This window comes from Impatiens glandulifera, chromosome 1, assembly GCF_907164915.1.
Source record: "Impatiens glandulifera chromosome 1, dImpGla2.1, whole genome shotgun sequence".
Classification (NCBI taxonomy): Eukaryota; Viridiplantae; Streptophyta; class Magnoliopsida; order Ericales; family Balsaminaceae; genus Impatiens; species Impatiens glandulifera.
Window position 1 is genome coordinate 83,244,859 of NC_061862.1, and position 16,990 is coordinate 83,261,848.

A 16,990-nucleotide genomic window follows, 5' to 3' on the forward strand; every position below is an offset into this window, starting at 1 on the left:
ATTTAAAACTTATATTATTATTATTATAAAAAAAATTAATATATAACTCTTATAAATATCCAAAAGAAAACACAATTATCCATCTTGATCGTATCTTAGGGCAAATTGCCCCAAATATGTTAATTAGGATAAGATATGGCGGGGTTCGATTAATATTAATAATATTTTTTTTAATATTATTTTAACTAGCATCTCATGCATTTACATAAGTAATGATATAAAACCGAGAAAAAAAATTATGATAAAAATATGATAACATTTTTAATTTACTTTTATATATATATATATATATAATATATATATATATATTAAATTAACCACAACTCTCGACCCGACAATCCGTAAATTTTAAAAATTAAGCATCATTAATTATATATATATATATAAACGAGTTTTCTACGATTTTGTTTATAAACGAGTTTCTTTTACTTAGTCGACTCGCAAACTCGAACGAGTTTACGAGTTGACTCACGATTTTGACAACTTTAATCCCATATGCATAAGTTTCAAATTAACATTTAAGTTATTTCATTTGTATTAGTGTAAATTCAATCTTTAATATTGATCCAGTCATTGAAAGCATAGTTCAAACTTAATTACACTATAATGGTTAGTCTTATAATATTTTAAAATAATATAATTGTTTAAAAAATATTTGTTGTTATAACTTTCAAACTAATATTTCAAAATATTTATTTGATAAGTTTAAATAGATGAATAAATTGTTTTAAATTTAAATAAAATTTTTAAACAATTATATTATAAGAAAGTATTTATTTAGTAAATGTTTGAATAACTTTTTTAAATAAATAAAATTATATATAAATTAAAATTGTTACTCTTAATAAAAAAATTCAAAAATATTATTTTAAATTATTTTATTCTTTAATCAAATATTTTAAAAAATAAAAAGTAATACAATTGTCTAGGTTTTGCTCGACCCTCAATTTATCTCTCATTTAAAATTAGCCACAAGATAATCAAATCTAACATAACATTCTAGGAGCAACCATGGTTTACATAAATAATAATTATTATTATTCAATGTTATATATTGATTTTTTTTTTCTCTCAAAGTGTTGATATAATAGGATAATTTTTTTATATAAGTCTGAATAATTTAAAAAAATGGAACACCGATAAATATTACAAGTGTACTATTGACTTAGAATTTTATATTTGTTTTTAACTGAACATCCCATTTTTCTTCTTAGCTATAAAATAATTAAAACAAATTAAACAAAAGGAATGAGAGATAGGTTTACGATTCAGAATATCGCCTCCTTTGTTGCCACTCATTCTCACCTTAGCATTTTTCACTTACCCCGTCTATTTTCTGAGGCCATCGTATCATGTAACAATTATTAATATTTGTAACTCAAAAGAATCCATTTGTCCATAACTTAGCACGTGTATGGTAATACAGGGATTCAGGGTGACTCGAGATTCGATACATTTTAACTTTGGTTTGCATGCCATGTATCTTTTTAAAATAATACATTATTTTTTTTTTATAGCACCGGGCTATTTTGAAATTAACTATATAAAACTAATTAATTTTATTCAAATGTTAATAATTTGGAGATTTGTTATAATCAAATAATAATTTGAAAGAATTCGGTGTTAATTAATCAAACATAATTAATTTAATAAAAATTATTTATTTGAAAACATAGTTGTCAAATAATTTTAGAAAAATTAGTAAAATATATGTATATAAACGTAATTATACAAGAGTTTCTATAAGGGGTTCGTTGTTTAGATATGCTCAGAAAAATGTTTCCACGCTATGTCTTCCGCGCCTATTGAAAACGGTTTTATTGTTTAAAACTCTGTCTATCAAAAGATTTATTTATAACATTTATTTATTTTAATTAGTAGTCTGGGGTCTTAAACAATGATAACTTTATATTACGTAAATAATTATACAAAATTATTTAGAAGTGTGTACCTGCAATCGCAGTTATAAAAGATTAAGTACAAGACCTGAAAAAATATCATAAAAGTATTATAATTTAAAAATAAATTCTAAATAGAGCCTTAGTCAAAATATTTGTTAGGAAAATATCCCGAAAATATTTTGAAATCATTTTCTAACATCTCGGGATTATTTGAAAATGATTGAGATTCCAAAATTATAAAAATAATTTTGGATTTTGAAAAGTGGAACCAAACAGGCCTTAAGACCGGGGTACTAGGGTTTGGGTCCGTTTTTATCGGTTTGGGATCGGACGGTCAAGGCTCGGGATACTCGGTTAGAGGACTATAGTGTTCGACATTGGGGTTCGGGAGGCTCGGTCCTGAACTCGGGTCCCAAGTTAGACCTCTCGGTCCTAGGTGAGAATCCTCGGTCAGATTTCCCGATCCTTGCTCAAGAACATCGGGTCCTTGGTCTCAGTTAGGACCAAGAATTCTCGGTCCTAGGTCCTTCAGGACTCGGTCCAAGTGAACCGAGTGTTCTTAATTTGGTATGAAGATTACATGTGTTGTATCTTTTGATATATATCATGAAAACGTGATCGATAAGTTGCTAACAACTCATATGGATGTAGGGATCATAATCCCTAAACCTAGAATCGATCAATCGAACCCTAAGACAATTGATTTTTCAAAACAATTTCTAGGAAAAAATTTGGGAACTTTTGAATTAGGCCATCTCATGAAATTGTTTGATGTTATAACAAGAACATCAAACAAACTTTGTAGCAACTTTACAAACTGAAATTTAAACTTTATTTTTCTAATATTTCAGATCGATCAAACATGATCGAGATACATATTTTATGGTTTGAAAATCATCCTAACATGTTTACAAACATGTTAGCAACTATTTGAATCAAAAGTCAAACTTAAAAGTTCAAGAACACGAATTTCAAAATTTTCATATTTTCAAATCAAATTTGATTTTTTTTGACTGGGTTGAATTGATAAAATCTTTTTCAACAGAATGTTTGGACATCATATATGGATGGATTTTGACTATAGAAAGAACAAAATTGAGCCATAAATAAGATAACTCGATCGAACTTGGAAAAATCTAATTTTGAATCACAATTTGAATTATAGTAGGCGTGGAAGCTTACTATTGATTGGAGAACACTCCAATGATTTGTAGAAAGCTTTTCCAAACCCTGAATCAAAGTTTAGAATGCCATAGTAGTTTTTCAAAAACCATTCGTCAGAGTTCATAAGAAAATATTTGAATTGATTCTAATAGTTGGATTTTGTTCGATGGATTGGAAGAAGAACACCTAGAGAGTATTTATACTAAGCTAGGTCAGTTATTAAAGTCGAGTTCATCTTCGATTTTGGTTCTGAAATCTCATCCTTTGATTTTTGTTTTGTCCTTGCCACACTAACTCTAGGGTATGTTTTGACTTCTCAGCATAGGGGAATTGAAGGCAAGGGAGAGACGTGTACGTTGGTGAAGTTTGGAGGGCTAAGGTTGAATAATTGCAGAGATAATGTTTTTGGAAGGTTGCCGGCGTCGAGCGCATTTTTCCGGCCTCGCGAAGAAGATGATCAAAACGACGTCGTTTGTTTAAATGAACGCGTCGTTGGCGTTCCGTCCATCGCTAGACGTTCCGTCTGGACTTTGGGCGTCTGTGCCAACGGGGTTAGCATCCCGTTAGCTGATTGGGTGTGGACCCGAGCGCACGCTTCCTTGGTTACAATTGGATGCATGACTTTTTCCTGGACGCTGGATGAAAATCCAGCGCTGATCCGATGGATAGAAATTATGCTGCAACCGATTCCCTTATTTTCGGCCATACTAGATTATTAGTTTTTATTTTTAATAAAAGAGTTATTTTTTAAATCGAAATTTAACCAATTTCTTTCATTTTTCTTCACCAAATTAATACACAAAAGTAATTTTGATAACATAATGTTCATTTTTTTTTTAATTTTGGGTATTTATTTAATTATTTTAAGCCATAAACTGTACAAAATTTATGTTTAAAATCAAAATTAAATTATTTTAATATCTTTTTATGATTAATTTGGGTAAAATAAATATGATATTTTAGTCCTAAATTATTTTTTATTTTTTAATTATAGTTTATTTATCACAATAATTAATTTTAATTATTTTTAATCTCTACTTTTGATTATTTTGAATTAAAAAGTTTAAAATATTATTTTAAAATATAAATATTATTATAAATTGAGGTATATTAAATTTTATGCTTATAATATCGAGTAAACGATAATATTTTTGAAGTTAAAGAACTATAAATGATATAATATGTGTAAGATTGTAGTTGAAATCCTCTTTTATCAAAGGGGACTTTGGGAAAGTAAAAAATGTAATATATTTTTTTCATCATTATTCCTTTCCTTTGTGTGAGTACACATATAAGCCCTTTGGTAGGGATCCCAAAATAAGTACCTTATGTTTTGCTCAAAGCACATTCAACCTATATTTAGTTAATTTTGAGTAAACAACACAATTTGCAACCTAAACATTATCTAAACATTAATTGAATAACTAGTTAAAAAAAGAGAGTAAAAATATGGTTTGATTATATTAAAATTATTTAAATAATTTCAATCAAACAAAACAAAGAAAGCATTAGAACTAAATAGATTATGATAATTTCTAAAAGTAAATTGAATTTTATGGAGCAATTTGAAAATCATATTAAAATTAAGAAAAAAATACTAATTATTTTTTTATAAAATAAAAAATGTTAAAAATCACATTAAAATGACTAATTATTCCTTAAAAAAAAGTTAAAAATGTATATTTTAGTGTTTCAAATTTTAGTTAAAACAAAAAAAACATCAATTTGTTTTCTTTAAGAAACCCACAAAATCTTCTTATCAAACAAGCTAAAGTTACGAATATGGCTGACTAGCAATGTTAGATCGAGCGAGAAAATGTCAGGAGAGAGAAGACCACTAATCCCCACATCATGCGAAGAAGGTGGCGAGAACATAATTAAGAAGAAGGAGAAATCCCAGATCCAAGTAGAAATCGTCAGCGAAGAAGAAATGGCTATCCTTGAAGCTGCTCTCGCTTTCGCTACTCGCTCCTCCTCTTCTACATCTCCTGTTCTTTTCCGGCAAAATGATAAGATCATTCGATCAATTTCTACCCTATCCAAGCGGAGATTGTCATCGGAAGCTTCTCCAGTTCGTGACATTGAGGATGCGACTGCTGGTCATGTGATTGGGAGCCCGCAGAAGACGAATAGATCAATCGAGCCGCTTTTGCATCGGTTTAGGAGGAAGAGAGGGTTATCTGTTACTGATTTTACCAAGACGGTGCGAGGTTTCTCTTCTTTGATTTGTGTATTCTATGTAATCCAATTTCCAATATATTTTTATTGTTATGTTAGTTAGCAAATTTGGGATATGGCTGAGATTATATATAAAGCTGAAGAGGAAGAGAACCTTTCATTTCTGAATGAATTAGAAACTAGGTTAAAACACTTTACACTCTAGGTTACACTTTAATCTAGTCAAATATTTCAATAAATCAAATCTTCCTAATTTGACATGTAAACATGTTGGGGTGTATAATTTGTATATTCCCAACTTATTAGATAATAGGTTAAAGTTTGATATTGGGAGTACCTTTTTATGATATCTGTTGTTGTTTGACTTTGTGAAGGAGTGTACGTGAGTTCCACCTCTCCGATCTCACTAATATAGATGTATTGAATTCTTTGCAATACTTCGTGAAGGAGTGTATGTGAGTGAGTTCCACGTCTCCGTTCTCACCAATATATGTTTTATGTCGTGATGTATTGAATTCTTTGCAATACTGATATGCATTGTAGTTTGGAAGTCTTTTCGGTTGACTTCACCGAGTTCACTTAGTATTCTTGGAATTTAACCCATGTACAAGAGCTTCAACTTTAGTTGCTCCTTTAGACAACAAATTACTTTTTGCTTCTCAAGTGACTAGATTTCCCTACACAAGAAGTTCTCGAGTCTAGATCTGCATCTGAGTATGTTTTGATATCACGGTCTTCATTCTTGTGGATCTGTTGCCTGGAGTCATCTTTAAGATATCTCAAGATTTTGTATTGTACAACTATTCATATATTGACTTATAACACCAACTAAGAGACTGTGCTCTAGTGCACTATCATTTTTAAGGTCAATCTTCTTGTAAGGCATTGGATTTTCAAGCTTACAGATCAACATGCATGTTTCTTCGAAACATGTAATGTATACATGCGTTATGACACAATTTCTCGTTGTGACACAATTTCTCGTTGTGATTGGGCCAATTCCATATAGAGAAAGAACTTAGGCTTACTGAACTTTGATGTCAAACTCTTGACCAGGAAGTTTTTTTTATCTCTGTTGAGAATAATATCTACTTATATGATAAGGACCACAATATTCTTTTTTCAGGAGAAGTTTAAAAAAAAGAGTGCGTCTTTTCTCGCACTAAGTGTACTAATGTTATTTCATCTATTTAGAAAACTTGTCAAACCATGTTCTAGGAGACAATTTAAAGCTATAAATGATTTCTAGAGTTTGCATACTTTGTGGCTCCAAATATAAGTTTCCAATCCCGGAAAGTCTATTTTAGCTGCAAGTGAATAAAGTACCTTGATGATGTTGAGTTTAGCTATGGGAGTGGAGGAAAGGTCTAATGTTTATGAATATCATACGATTGTGAGAAATCTATGCTACAAGGTGTGCTTTCAATCTCTCAAACCGTGTAACTTGTGTTCAATCTTAAATATCCATTTGCATCTAACTATATTCCCTTTGGAAAATTTGAGATGATCCATGTGCCATTCTTTTGTATTGCATGTATTGTCTTTTAAATGGTTGATTTTGACCCTTGATGTTCTAGAGCTTCATTGACGGTGTTCAAAACTTGAATGTTGACGAAGGCGGAAACACAATTTCGATAGGTTTGATAGTCTTTCATATGATACAAGTTAGGATTAAATGCATTATAAAAGTCCTAACATCTGCATTTGAAATCTCACCAGTATTAGACATAGATAAATCAAATTTGTGATCAGCTGTGGTATCCACCAGATTATGTGGGAATTTGATCCAATTTTCACTCTTGGATGAGTATAAAATATGTCTTTTGTCTAATGTACACATGAAATTCCTCCTTCACAGAAGGAGTTGGTAGAGTGTGTGACACATGCCAAAACATATGCATCTGCACTGAAGAAAACTTGTCTACTCCTTAAAGTTCTACATTGGTCAAGTTCTGTTTAGATGCATATCCCACACTTGTTAAAGTTTACTAAATTAATTGCGGTTATGAAATTGTTGTGAAAATTATGAGTAAAAAACATTCTCTTTATTGTGACGGTAATACCCTTTGTATACAATAATTGCAATATACACTATCCCTGAAATTATGGGATATGTTAGGCAACGATTCTATTCTTGAATCAATTTATTTAAGGTAGTGATTTTATCCTAGAATTATTATGTTGCATGCATGAACAAAAGCAGTATAAATTTCCATTATATTATCACTTTTTCAAAATTGAACTTGAGGAATTACAAATTCTAAATACAACCTCCTTATATTCTTATGCATGAATTGCCTCAGTCTGCTAACTGCAAAACAAATATATTAACTGACCAAACTAGCCTTGTATCTGCCTTTATCAACAAGAGTAACTTTAAGATCAGCACCCAATTTTTTATTAGATCCATGGGAGTATTTGCAGCCCAATATTCTTGTCTCTTTAAGCAAATCTAGAGTATACTCCATTTGAGTAACATCAATTCCTTTTTGGTTCCTTGCTTTATCATGGAATATGAAGAGCTCTACATGGGGATGATAAGAGGGTGACAATCCAATATGCTAAACTTACTATGGCCCTGCTCTCTAGTCCTTTCAAGAATAAGGAAGATATTTGCTTTCTCTTCTGATGCTATCATGAACTAACTTATGTCAGCGTCAACTGCTATTGCAATCGGTTCTCGCGTGGACACGAGAAGTTGATGGGGAAGCATTGCCACATGTTATTATAGACCAAAAGGCCAATGAACCATTTAATTTGTCTAGGAAATCTTTTGTTCATTTAATGCTCATGGTCATCAAAAGGTATTGTAAAGGGGTGTGTGTCACTCATCAGTTGTTTTGAAATGTTCTCCATCAAACATATTATCAAATTCATCTTTTCTCTCAGTGTTCATTGGGTGGTTGTTGTTGCCATTGTAATACCTTTAATATACAGCTTACGAACCCAAAATTAAGGTACTAAAGTCAAAGGTTATTTAAGGATAGTTATCTATTAATTTGAAGACAATTATTGATTAGATAAATATCATTTTACTTTCAAGTATACAGGTAATTCCCTTCCTTAATTCTAGTAAAGCATCAACAATTACATTAAAGAATGGGACATTTCCACATAAAGTTTATCAAGTTTATATGTAATAGTAGGACTAGGTTAGTATTATTATAAGGATAAGATGGAAGTTATTAGAGTAATTTAGTGGGTGTATATAAACAGTGGAGTGTATTATTCGGAGTAGTGAATGAAATAATATTGAATCTGGATTACTTCTCTTATGCTTAGCTCATCGTATGTAACATTTTACTCTCCTCTTTTGTGACCTCAGGAATGGTGCGAAAAACAAATGGAATTCTCTCTACACCTTGGCAAGCCAGAAATGAATAAAGCTATGAAGGCTGGTATTGCTCGTCATGCTGTTCTTGAGGAAGAGGTAATCTGCAAATGTAGCCAGTATCAAATTGCTTAAATTGTTTCTGTCGCTATTGGCAATTTTAGCTCTCTGTCCTTTATCCATGTTTAGATTTATTTCAATGTTGTGCCAAGATTTAAGGAACTGCAGCAAATGTTTTCTTCACAAATTGAATTCCAGAGAAATCTTGTTTCTTATGCTATTTATTTTTGGCGAAGATGTGATTCCATTTTCTCTTGATTGGGACTTTTTGAACTAAATAATGATTTACGCAATGAGTTAGTGGTACGTATGATTAGATTTGATGTAGTAGTAGTTCTATAGTGAAATTGGACCATATTTCAGCTTTTATTATTGGTAGTTTACAAGCTCAGTTTAAGAAACTGAGGTCTCAAGTTTAATTCCTACGGAAAGAACCTTAATTGAAATGGGGGTCATTGCGGTGGGATGTTGTGCTAGCCTTTTCCATGGAAAAACCCTAGTCTACAAAAAATGACCGGTTACAAGCTTAAAGGAATGTCCCTGGCGTTGAGGCATCCAAGCATGGCATCCAATAAGCTTATTTTTGTGCCTGTGCACATGGTATATAATCATTGCTTATTGTTGTTGAACAGAAGTATGGTTTCACAATTTTTCATTAAAAGATTCAGTTTTTCTGTACATTTATAACTGTTGATTTCTAATTACATTTATACATTATGTAGAAGGAGATAGATAGATATAGAGAGTAAGAGTGATCCCATAATATAAGGAATGTGGTCACATATTCTTTCTCAGGAGAGAAGATGATGAGTAATCCCTTTTCCTTAGTGTCCCATAATTCTAGCACCATATCACAGATTGATGACTTCATTGGAAACACAATTACTATTTAACATCTAAATTCTCATTTAGTTGTTTTAATTTTGTAAATGTTATTTTGTATTATTTATAAATTAATTATATGTTTCTAACTTGTTATTTAAATTAATGAGATTTAACTCTTTATGTAATATATATATATCAATTTCAATAGCTTATCAAACGGTTACAAGTTTCTTGCAGGTCCTGAAACGAGTAGATGTTCATGTAAAAACAACTGAAGATAAATGGGCTTTGAAGTTTTTTAATTTTATAGTGGGGGCAAACCAATTACTTTTGGACGGAATGACTCGTGAACTTCCCATGTGAGTTTATAGTTTAAGAATCATGAGCTTCTATTGCATTGCATCTTTTTTGGACGTCCTCAAGTAGTCTCATTGCATTTCTTTTTCAAATTCATTATGTTTCTACCTTAATTGACCAGGATTTCATTTTGTATAGCTTTATTTATTGATGAATGTTCAGCTGAACCAAATAACAAAACCAGAATAGGTCTCATGGAAGAAGACGTATGGGTGGTGGGAGTCATTGATGAAATCCGACTATCTACGACTGAAGGTGAAAAGTACCCAATGTTAGTTGATACAAAAACCCGGGTTCAAGCAACATTACCTGCTTTCCCTCAGCAGAGAAATGGAAGGTATTATATTTAGCTTGCATAAGACCCATTTGACATCTCATGATTTTTTTTCTTCTGAAAACTCAATTAAAACTCTCACAACACTGTACAATAACCTGTTCTCAAATTCATATTAAATGACTCACTGACTCACATAACCATACTTTATTATCAACAGTGTTCAATTAGTGTTAGAATAAATGCTTTTTTGAAGACCACCTATAGCGTTCATATCACTTCTACGAGGTCTTCATTTTATGGATCACCATTTGAATGCCCTGTTGGGCGGCTGCTCAAAGGATTAGTTATATAATACCATTAGTGAACATTCTCTTGTCAATATCTCTACTCTCTGCATGTGATTTGTTGGGATGATTAAGAGCTTGTTTGATGTTTTTCTTTAAATATAAATAATCCTTTCTTTTTTTAGGGAAAAACATTATTGGATGAAAGTGAATTATTTTAGCATTTTAGTTGATAAAATGAGTGATTTGATGGTTAAAATGATAGAGAGATAATTTATAAAGAATTGGTAAAATTCTCCCAAAAACCGAGATCAAATGAGTTTCTAAGTAGTGTTTGATTGTGCAGACTACAGTTAATGTGCTACAAGTTATTGTGGGATAACTTAGCTACTAAAGACTTTCCCTGGAAGAAATTTTTCGATTTCTATGCTTTAGATTCCACCAGCCTTTTATCCGAAGATATCAGAAAGAACACTACTATGTCTGGATTTCCGGCAGAGGTAGTAGTCTTCTTGTTTACCTTGAATGTTGTTAAAAAGTCTATGCATAATAAAATATACTTATTTTTCAGCTTATTAAGATATCTTTATCATGCAGACTCTTGACGATTTAACAAGGTATTTCCAGAATACTTGTTGCACACTTCTTCCAGCCAGTGATCAGCTATTACTGAGGTGAATGCATAAAAAGATAATATGCTTCTTGCTCAATTTATTCAGTCTCAAATTACATGCTTACCGGGGATGGCGTGTGATGATTAATTACATGTCCTGCCCTATGTTTCATTAGTTTATTACATGTTTTGTGTTGAAAATACTTGTTTTATATTTTGGATATGTTCATGTTCGCTGGACTTATAATAACACTATCTTTCTTTCGTTTATTCAGATATGAACTGCAAGAAGACAACTCGCTGCTTTTTGAAGATACATTTGGTTATGATTCAGATTGGTTAAAGAGCCAAATTAAGAAATGTTTGGAGTTCTGGAAGGGAGAAAGAGAAGCCAACTACGTACCCAAAGAGGAGCGATGGAAGTGCAGATATTGTCAATATGCTTCTGTATGTTCGGTGAATTCTGTTGACTCCACTCAAAAATAGAACTATTTATTGAGTTTTTTTTAAATAATCTATGGATTATTTTAAAAAAAATTGATTGATTGTGATTTTGAGAAACTGAAGTTATTTTTGGGAAAATGATAATATATATATATATATATATATATATATATATATATATATTTTTAAAAGAAATATAAAGTATTTTGATTAATGAATTAAATTACGTGATTAATGGAATTTATTTAAAAATTATTTGATTTGTCTTTGAAGATTAAACCGTTCCTTCGTTGACCCAAAAATGATTTATTTGCCTATTCCTCATGTAACAAGTGCCTCTACTGTATATCTTTAAATTGAATGGTTGTTTATAATGAAATGACTAAAAATGTGTTGTGCTATCAATTGTATAGAAAGTTTGAAACAATTGGATTTATAAAATATATATTATTTTGGAAATTGAATATGAGTTTTCTCTTATAAAGGGTCAACTATTATTTAAATTTTTATGCACTAGATTGTATTCAATTCTCAATTTAGGAGAATGTTTTTAATGAAGGCCTTTATCTGATTCTCTGTGATGGATGCTTTATATTCTTATAGTGTATCTCCTTCTATTATTCTTATGATGATCTCTCGGATCTTACGATTTTTTAAACATAGCGAAATATTAAACATCTGGTAGCAGCTTGAGGAATTTATCGTTTCTATTTAATCTCTTCATCCAATTTAACTAGCATTTTTCAGGAAATTTCTTAACTAACAATTTATTATGGTTTCCTCTCCTTGATAATTATTTTGTCAAGATTGATTTAGGTTAAACTGGTTGCATTTACTAATCCCACTTGAGCATAAGATTTCAGGTTGTTTAGTTCAAATTTATTTTCACCAAATATGTAACGTGAACAGAATAAATCAATTACAAAGAACTACAAATAAAATGATTAGAATGCTTGACAATGATATATAGAATCATATAATTGATGGTGAATATTTGGATTCTAACGGATATAATTGCCTAGCTAGTGACAACCGACCTAGTATTACTTTGTTTGTTTTAATTGGACAGTTTGGACTCACATTTGGTTTAGATAAACACTATTATTTTCATTACCTTAAATATATATTAGATAGTGAACAAATTATGATAATCTTGATGTAAATCATAATTTTCTTCTATTAATAAACAAAACACCCGGTAGTTCTTTTATTTTTCTAGTTTCATCTTAAATAATGGTGGACTCTGTTAGGACTGTACATGGTGCTTAACTACCTGTTTGATTCTAGAATTTTGTATCAGACTTTTATTGTACTGTGAGGAAACCGTTTCTTACGTGTCATGTTGTGTTTTGATTCGTTTAAAATATTATCACTAATGAACTTATTCGTATCGTGTTAACATGTTTCTATACAATTATTTATATTATGTTAACTCGTGTTTAAATTGTGTGTCAAACTCATATTTACATTATTATATATATTAAAAAATATATACACTATTTTACTCTTTATTATAATTTTTAATTGCCTATAATTATTAAGTACCTATTATTATTATTTTCCTAGTCAAATTATAATTAAATTGATAGAACCATGATGGGATGCAGTTAAATTTCTAGAAACCTATATTAAACCTTTCATTTATAATTAATTTAAACACTTATATATATTTGGATTAATATTTATTTTATATAAACATATATATTTGGATTACAATTTTGTAAATTTATATAACAATCCGACACTAATAAGTATTATAATTTTTGATTTTATAAAATCAAATTTATTTAAAAAATTTTATATGAGAAAATATTATAATATATTTTTATTGAAGTTGATTTATTATTAATTTTATAAATTATATTTTATTTATATAAAATATAAAAAAAAATCATAAGAAAAATAGTTACATGTGAATACTTAATTAAAAATATAACAAAATTAATAAAATAAAGATTAAAATCTGGGGTGGTCCATCTTTAGTGTATAATGATTTACCGACTTTATCTTATTTTTGTTGATCTCATATTATTTTATTAGATTATAATATATTAATTTTTTTTTTTATATTTTAAAAAATTGTGATGTAAATAATAAAAATATTATATATTTTTAGTTAAATAGAATATAATAAAAGTGACATGATATATTAATACTATTTCGTTGTAAATCAATATAAACATCATTTATAATTATTACACTTAATCAAACAATAAACTTCTAGTGGATTCTCATTCCTATATTTATCAATTTCATTAATTTTTTTATTCCATTCTTTAATCCAAACGTCCCCTTAGTATGTTGAGATTTATTAATTAGATATTAGAATATTTAATTTAAAATGATATTTCTCAGAGCTAAAAAAAAGTTAATTATTAAAATATATATATATATACATATACTTTTTTAAAACAATTTAATTAATATATAATTCTATTGGTACACTTGTACACGATAAAATACCGGCCAATTTTTTGGGTTGCCCTTAATAAAATAAATTTATCGAGATAAATTTTTTTTATAAAATAAACAAATTTATCGAGATTAAGAATTAATGGTATGTTTAACGTATGTTTATTTTAATTTTATTTTTAAAATAATCTTATGACAAAGAGTCGCTATCTAATTTTTCTCGCAAAGACAAAAAAATATAATGTTGTTGTAAAGACATACAAAATTAGGTGCTTGGCTACGTGTGAAAAAGAGTATCGACGTTATATTTCACACGTACGTCAAGTTAGACCGTGTAACGCCCTAAAATTCTAATTTCCTACACCTAAATCAACGTGAATTCGATCATAAATGCGAAAGCGCTAGGGTGCCTTTCTAAGCTAATCATTGAAATGGGTGCTATAAAAGTCGGTCTACGGTCTTGATCCCTGCTTCCACACGCATCTCCTGCACCATGCTCGACTCCAAATCTTCCTTCAACTGTCATAAAAACATGTGGTTGGATACACCTACACCACACAAGCATAGTGAGTCGATGGACCCAACAAACATTTAAAAGAATACATAAAAGACATTTTACTACATTGCATCCATGAGGATTTTTAAGGGAATATCATCATTAGCGAATGTACAAGTTACATCTTGAGAACATGTTTGGGACCCTAGACCTTGAGAACTGATATTCAAGGTGAGGAATCCATCCGTCAATACTGTCAGCACATAATTTTGGAATCTGACTATCAAAGCTCATTTTGGTAGCCATCCTCCTATATCCATCACTTCCTTCATCATGATCACTTTGATTCCATTACCCTTAACTTAAAAACATTATTCTTTAGAAAACCATGGACTTGCAATGAAAACATGTTTTTGAAAACGTTATGTATCGTTTATATAAAATACATGTATAAATAACATTGTGTGGGTTTAGAAAATAGTAGAAAATAGTACTTGCCTGATAAATCCTTCATCTGCAGGATCATCGGTCGGACCACTCGGTCTTGGATTCCAGTATCCTCGGTCCTGGATTCTCGTATCCTCGGTCCTAAGTCTTAGCCAAGACTGAAGACGCTCGGTCGTGAAAAGTAAATTTTTTGGATGTTACAAATTACCCACCTAATAAGGAATTTTGACCCCGAAATTCGATCCTATGGGCCGTGCTTCTATTGTGATTATGAAAACAGTTTAATGCAAAAACCTTATTTAAAATCATTATGAAAAACAGTTTCATGTCATTCAATAAATTATTTAAAACAATTTACAAACCTGAAGGTAAGGCCTTGAAGGTGCATCTGTAGGAACATATGTGTGAAAGTACTAAGGTTCAGAACCATTGCTCTGATACCAAATTGTAACACCCTAAAATTCTAATTTAATACATCTAAATCAACGTAAATTCGATCATAAATGCAGAAGCGCTAGGGTGCTTTTCTAAGATGATCATTGAAATGGGTGCTATAAAAGTCGGTCTACGGTCTCGGTCCCTCCTTCCACACGCATCTCCTGCACCATGCTCGACTCCAAATCTTTCTTCATCTGTCATAAAAACATGTGGCTGGATACACCTACACCACACAAGCATAGTGAGTCGATAGACCCATTAAACATTTAAAAGAATACATAAAAGACATTTTACTACATTGCATCCATGAGGGTTTTTAAGGGAATATCATCATTAGCGAATGTACAAGTTACATCTTGAGCACATGTTTGGGACCCTAACCTTGAGAGTTGATCTTCAAGGTGAGGAGTCCATCCGTCAATACCGTCAGCACATGATTTTGGAATCCGACTACCAGAGCTCATCTTGGTAGATATCCTCCCATATCCATCAATTCCTTCATCATGATCACTTTGATTTCATTACCCTTAACTTAAAAACATCATTTTTTTAGAAAATCATGGACTTGTAATGAAAACATGTTTTGAAAACGTTATGCATCGTTTATATAAAATACATTAATAAATAACATTGTGTGGGTTTAGAAAACAGTAGAAAAGAGTACTTGCCTGATAAATCCTTCATCTACAGGATCATCGATCGGACCACTCGATCCCGAGTTCCCGTATTCTCGGTCCTAAGTCTTAGCCAAGACCGAAGACACTCGGTCGTAAAAAGTAGAATTTTTGGATGTTATATACCGTCTCTATTACTTGCTATAATTTTGACATTTTAGAGTATATTGTTTTATATTTTACTATTTATTCATTTTTACTTATTAAAATTGTCCTACAGCTAGTGTTAAGTTTGATTTTCATGTAGACGCCCAGCCGTTTATCAAAGACACATACTAATTTTGCGCTGGTGATATTTGTGAATATATATATATATATATATTTACATATTTATATATTTACATACAACAAGTGTACAAAATAAAAAAGATATTTAAGTACAAATATACAACATGGATGTGTAATGAAAGATCATACAAATCATAGATAAAATCATGCAAAATGTGTAAAATAAATATAATTGACATGAGCATACATAGACATATATTTCAACATTTCAAACAAGTATAAAGAGAATTAATAGAATAGTGAAAAAAATCAAAATAGTCAGAAAATATACTAAGTCGATTTTCGGGTTGTAAATAATTTTGTGAAAACAAATATATGTGTTAGAATCTAAAGCACAATAAACGAGGATAAAAGCGATAAAGAAGAACGAACACCAAGATTACGTGGAAAACCCTTTACGGGTGAAAAACCACGGGCAGAAGAGAAGATTTCACTATAACGAAGATTGTACAGATTTTTGGTGGACAACATAAAACTGTATTAGAGAAAAGACGGCTGTCTTCTCTATATATTGTCTAACCCTAAAATGTGATGTAAATGAAAAGGGGTTAGACCCATTAAGACTACAAGTCCATACAGTGCGGGCAAAGCCCGCTGACCCAACAAGAATTCGGGCCACAAACTCTAACAATCTCCACCTTGAAACGAATTCCAATCTTTGATAGCATAACCACAAAATCAAACCTCTTCCACCAAAGCCCCTAAGGGCATAGCTCAACAATGAAGACCAACCAAGTTCAAGCAATGCTCAAACTTGGTAATAGGAAGTGACTTGGTCATCATATCTGCAGGATTATTGTG

General features: G+C 30.5%; 1 protein-coding gene across 1 annotated transcript; it reads left to right on the forward strand.

Annotated features, from left to right (window-relative positions):
• Positions 1–4,827: 4,827 nt before the first annotated feature.
• LOC124919124 (exonuclease V, chloroplastic) lies at positions 4,828–11,559 on the forward strand. Its single transcript, XM_047459285.1, has 7 exons — positions 4,828–5,268; positions 8,569–8,673; positions 9,697–9,818; positions 10,001–10,153; positions 10,724–10,877; positions 10,975–11,051; positions 11,266–11,559. The coding sequence occupies exons 1-7, from the start codon at positions 4,882–4,884 to the stop codon at positions 11,474–11,476; spliced, it is 1,209 nt and encodes a 402-aa protein (XP_047315241.1). The 5' UTR covers positions 4,828–4,881; the 3' UTR covers positions 11,477–11,559.
• Positions 11,560–16,990: the final 5,431 nt, after the last annotated feature.

What these genes read in the sequence shown, in the direction of transcription:
- LOC124919124 (XM_047459285.1), top strand. Translation starts at nt 4,882, where the DNA reads ATGTCAGGAGAGAGAAGACCACTAATCCCCACATCATGCGAAGAAGGT. An exon ending in ATGCTGTTCTTGAGGAAGAG is followed by an intron (nt 8,674 to 9,696) that starts GTAATCTGCAAA and finishes AGTTTCTTGCAG; the next exon opens with GTCCTGAAACGAGTAGATGT. An exon ending in ATGACTCGTGAACTTCCCAT is followed by an intron (nt 9,819 to 10,000) that starts GTGAGTTTATAG and finishes TAACAAAACCAG; the next exon opens with AATAGGTCTCATGGAAGAAG.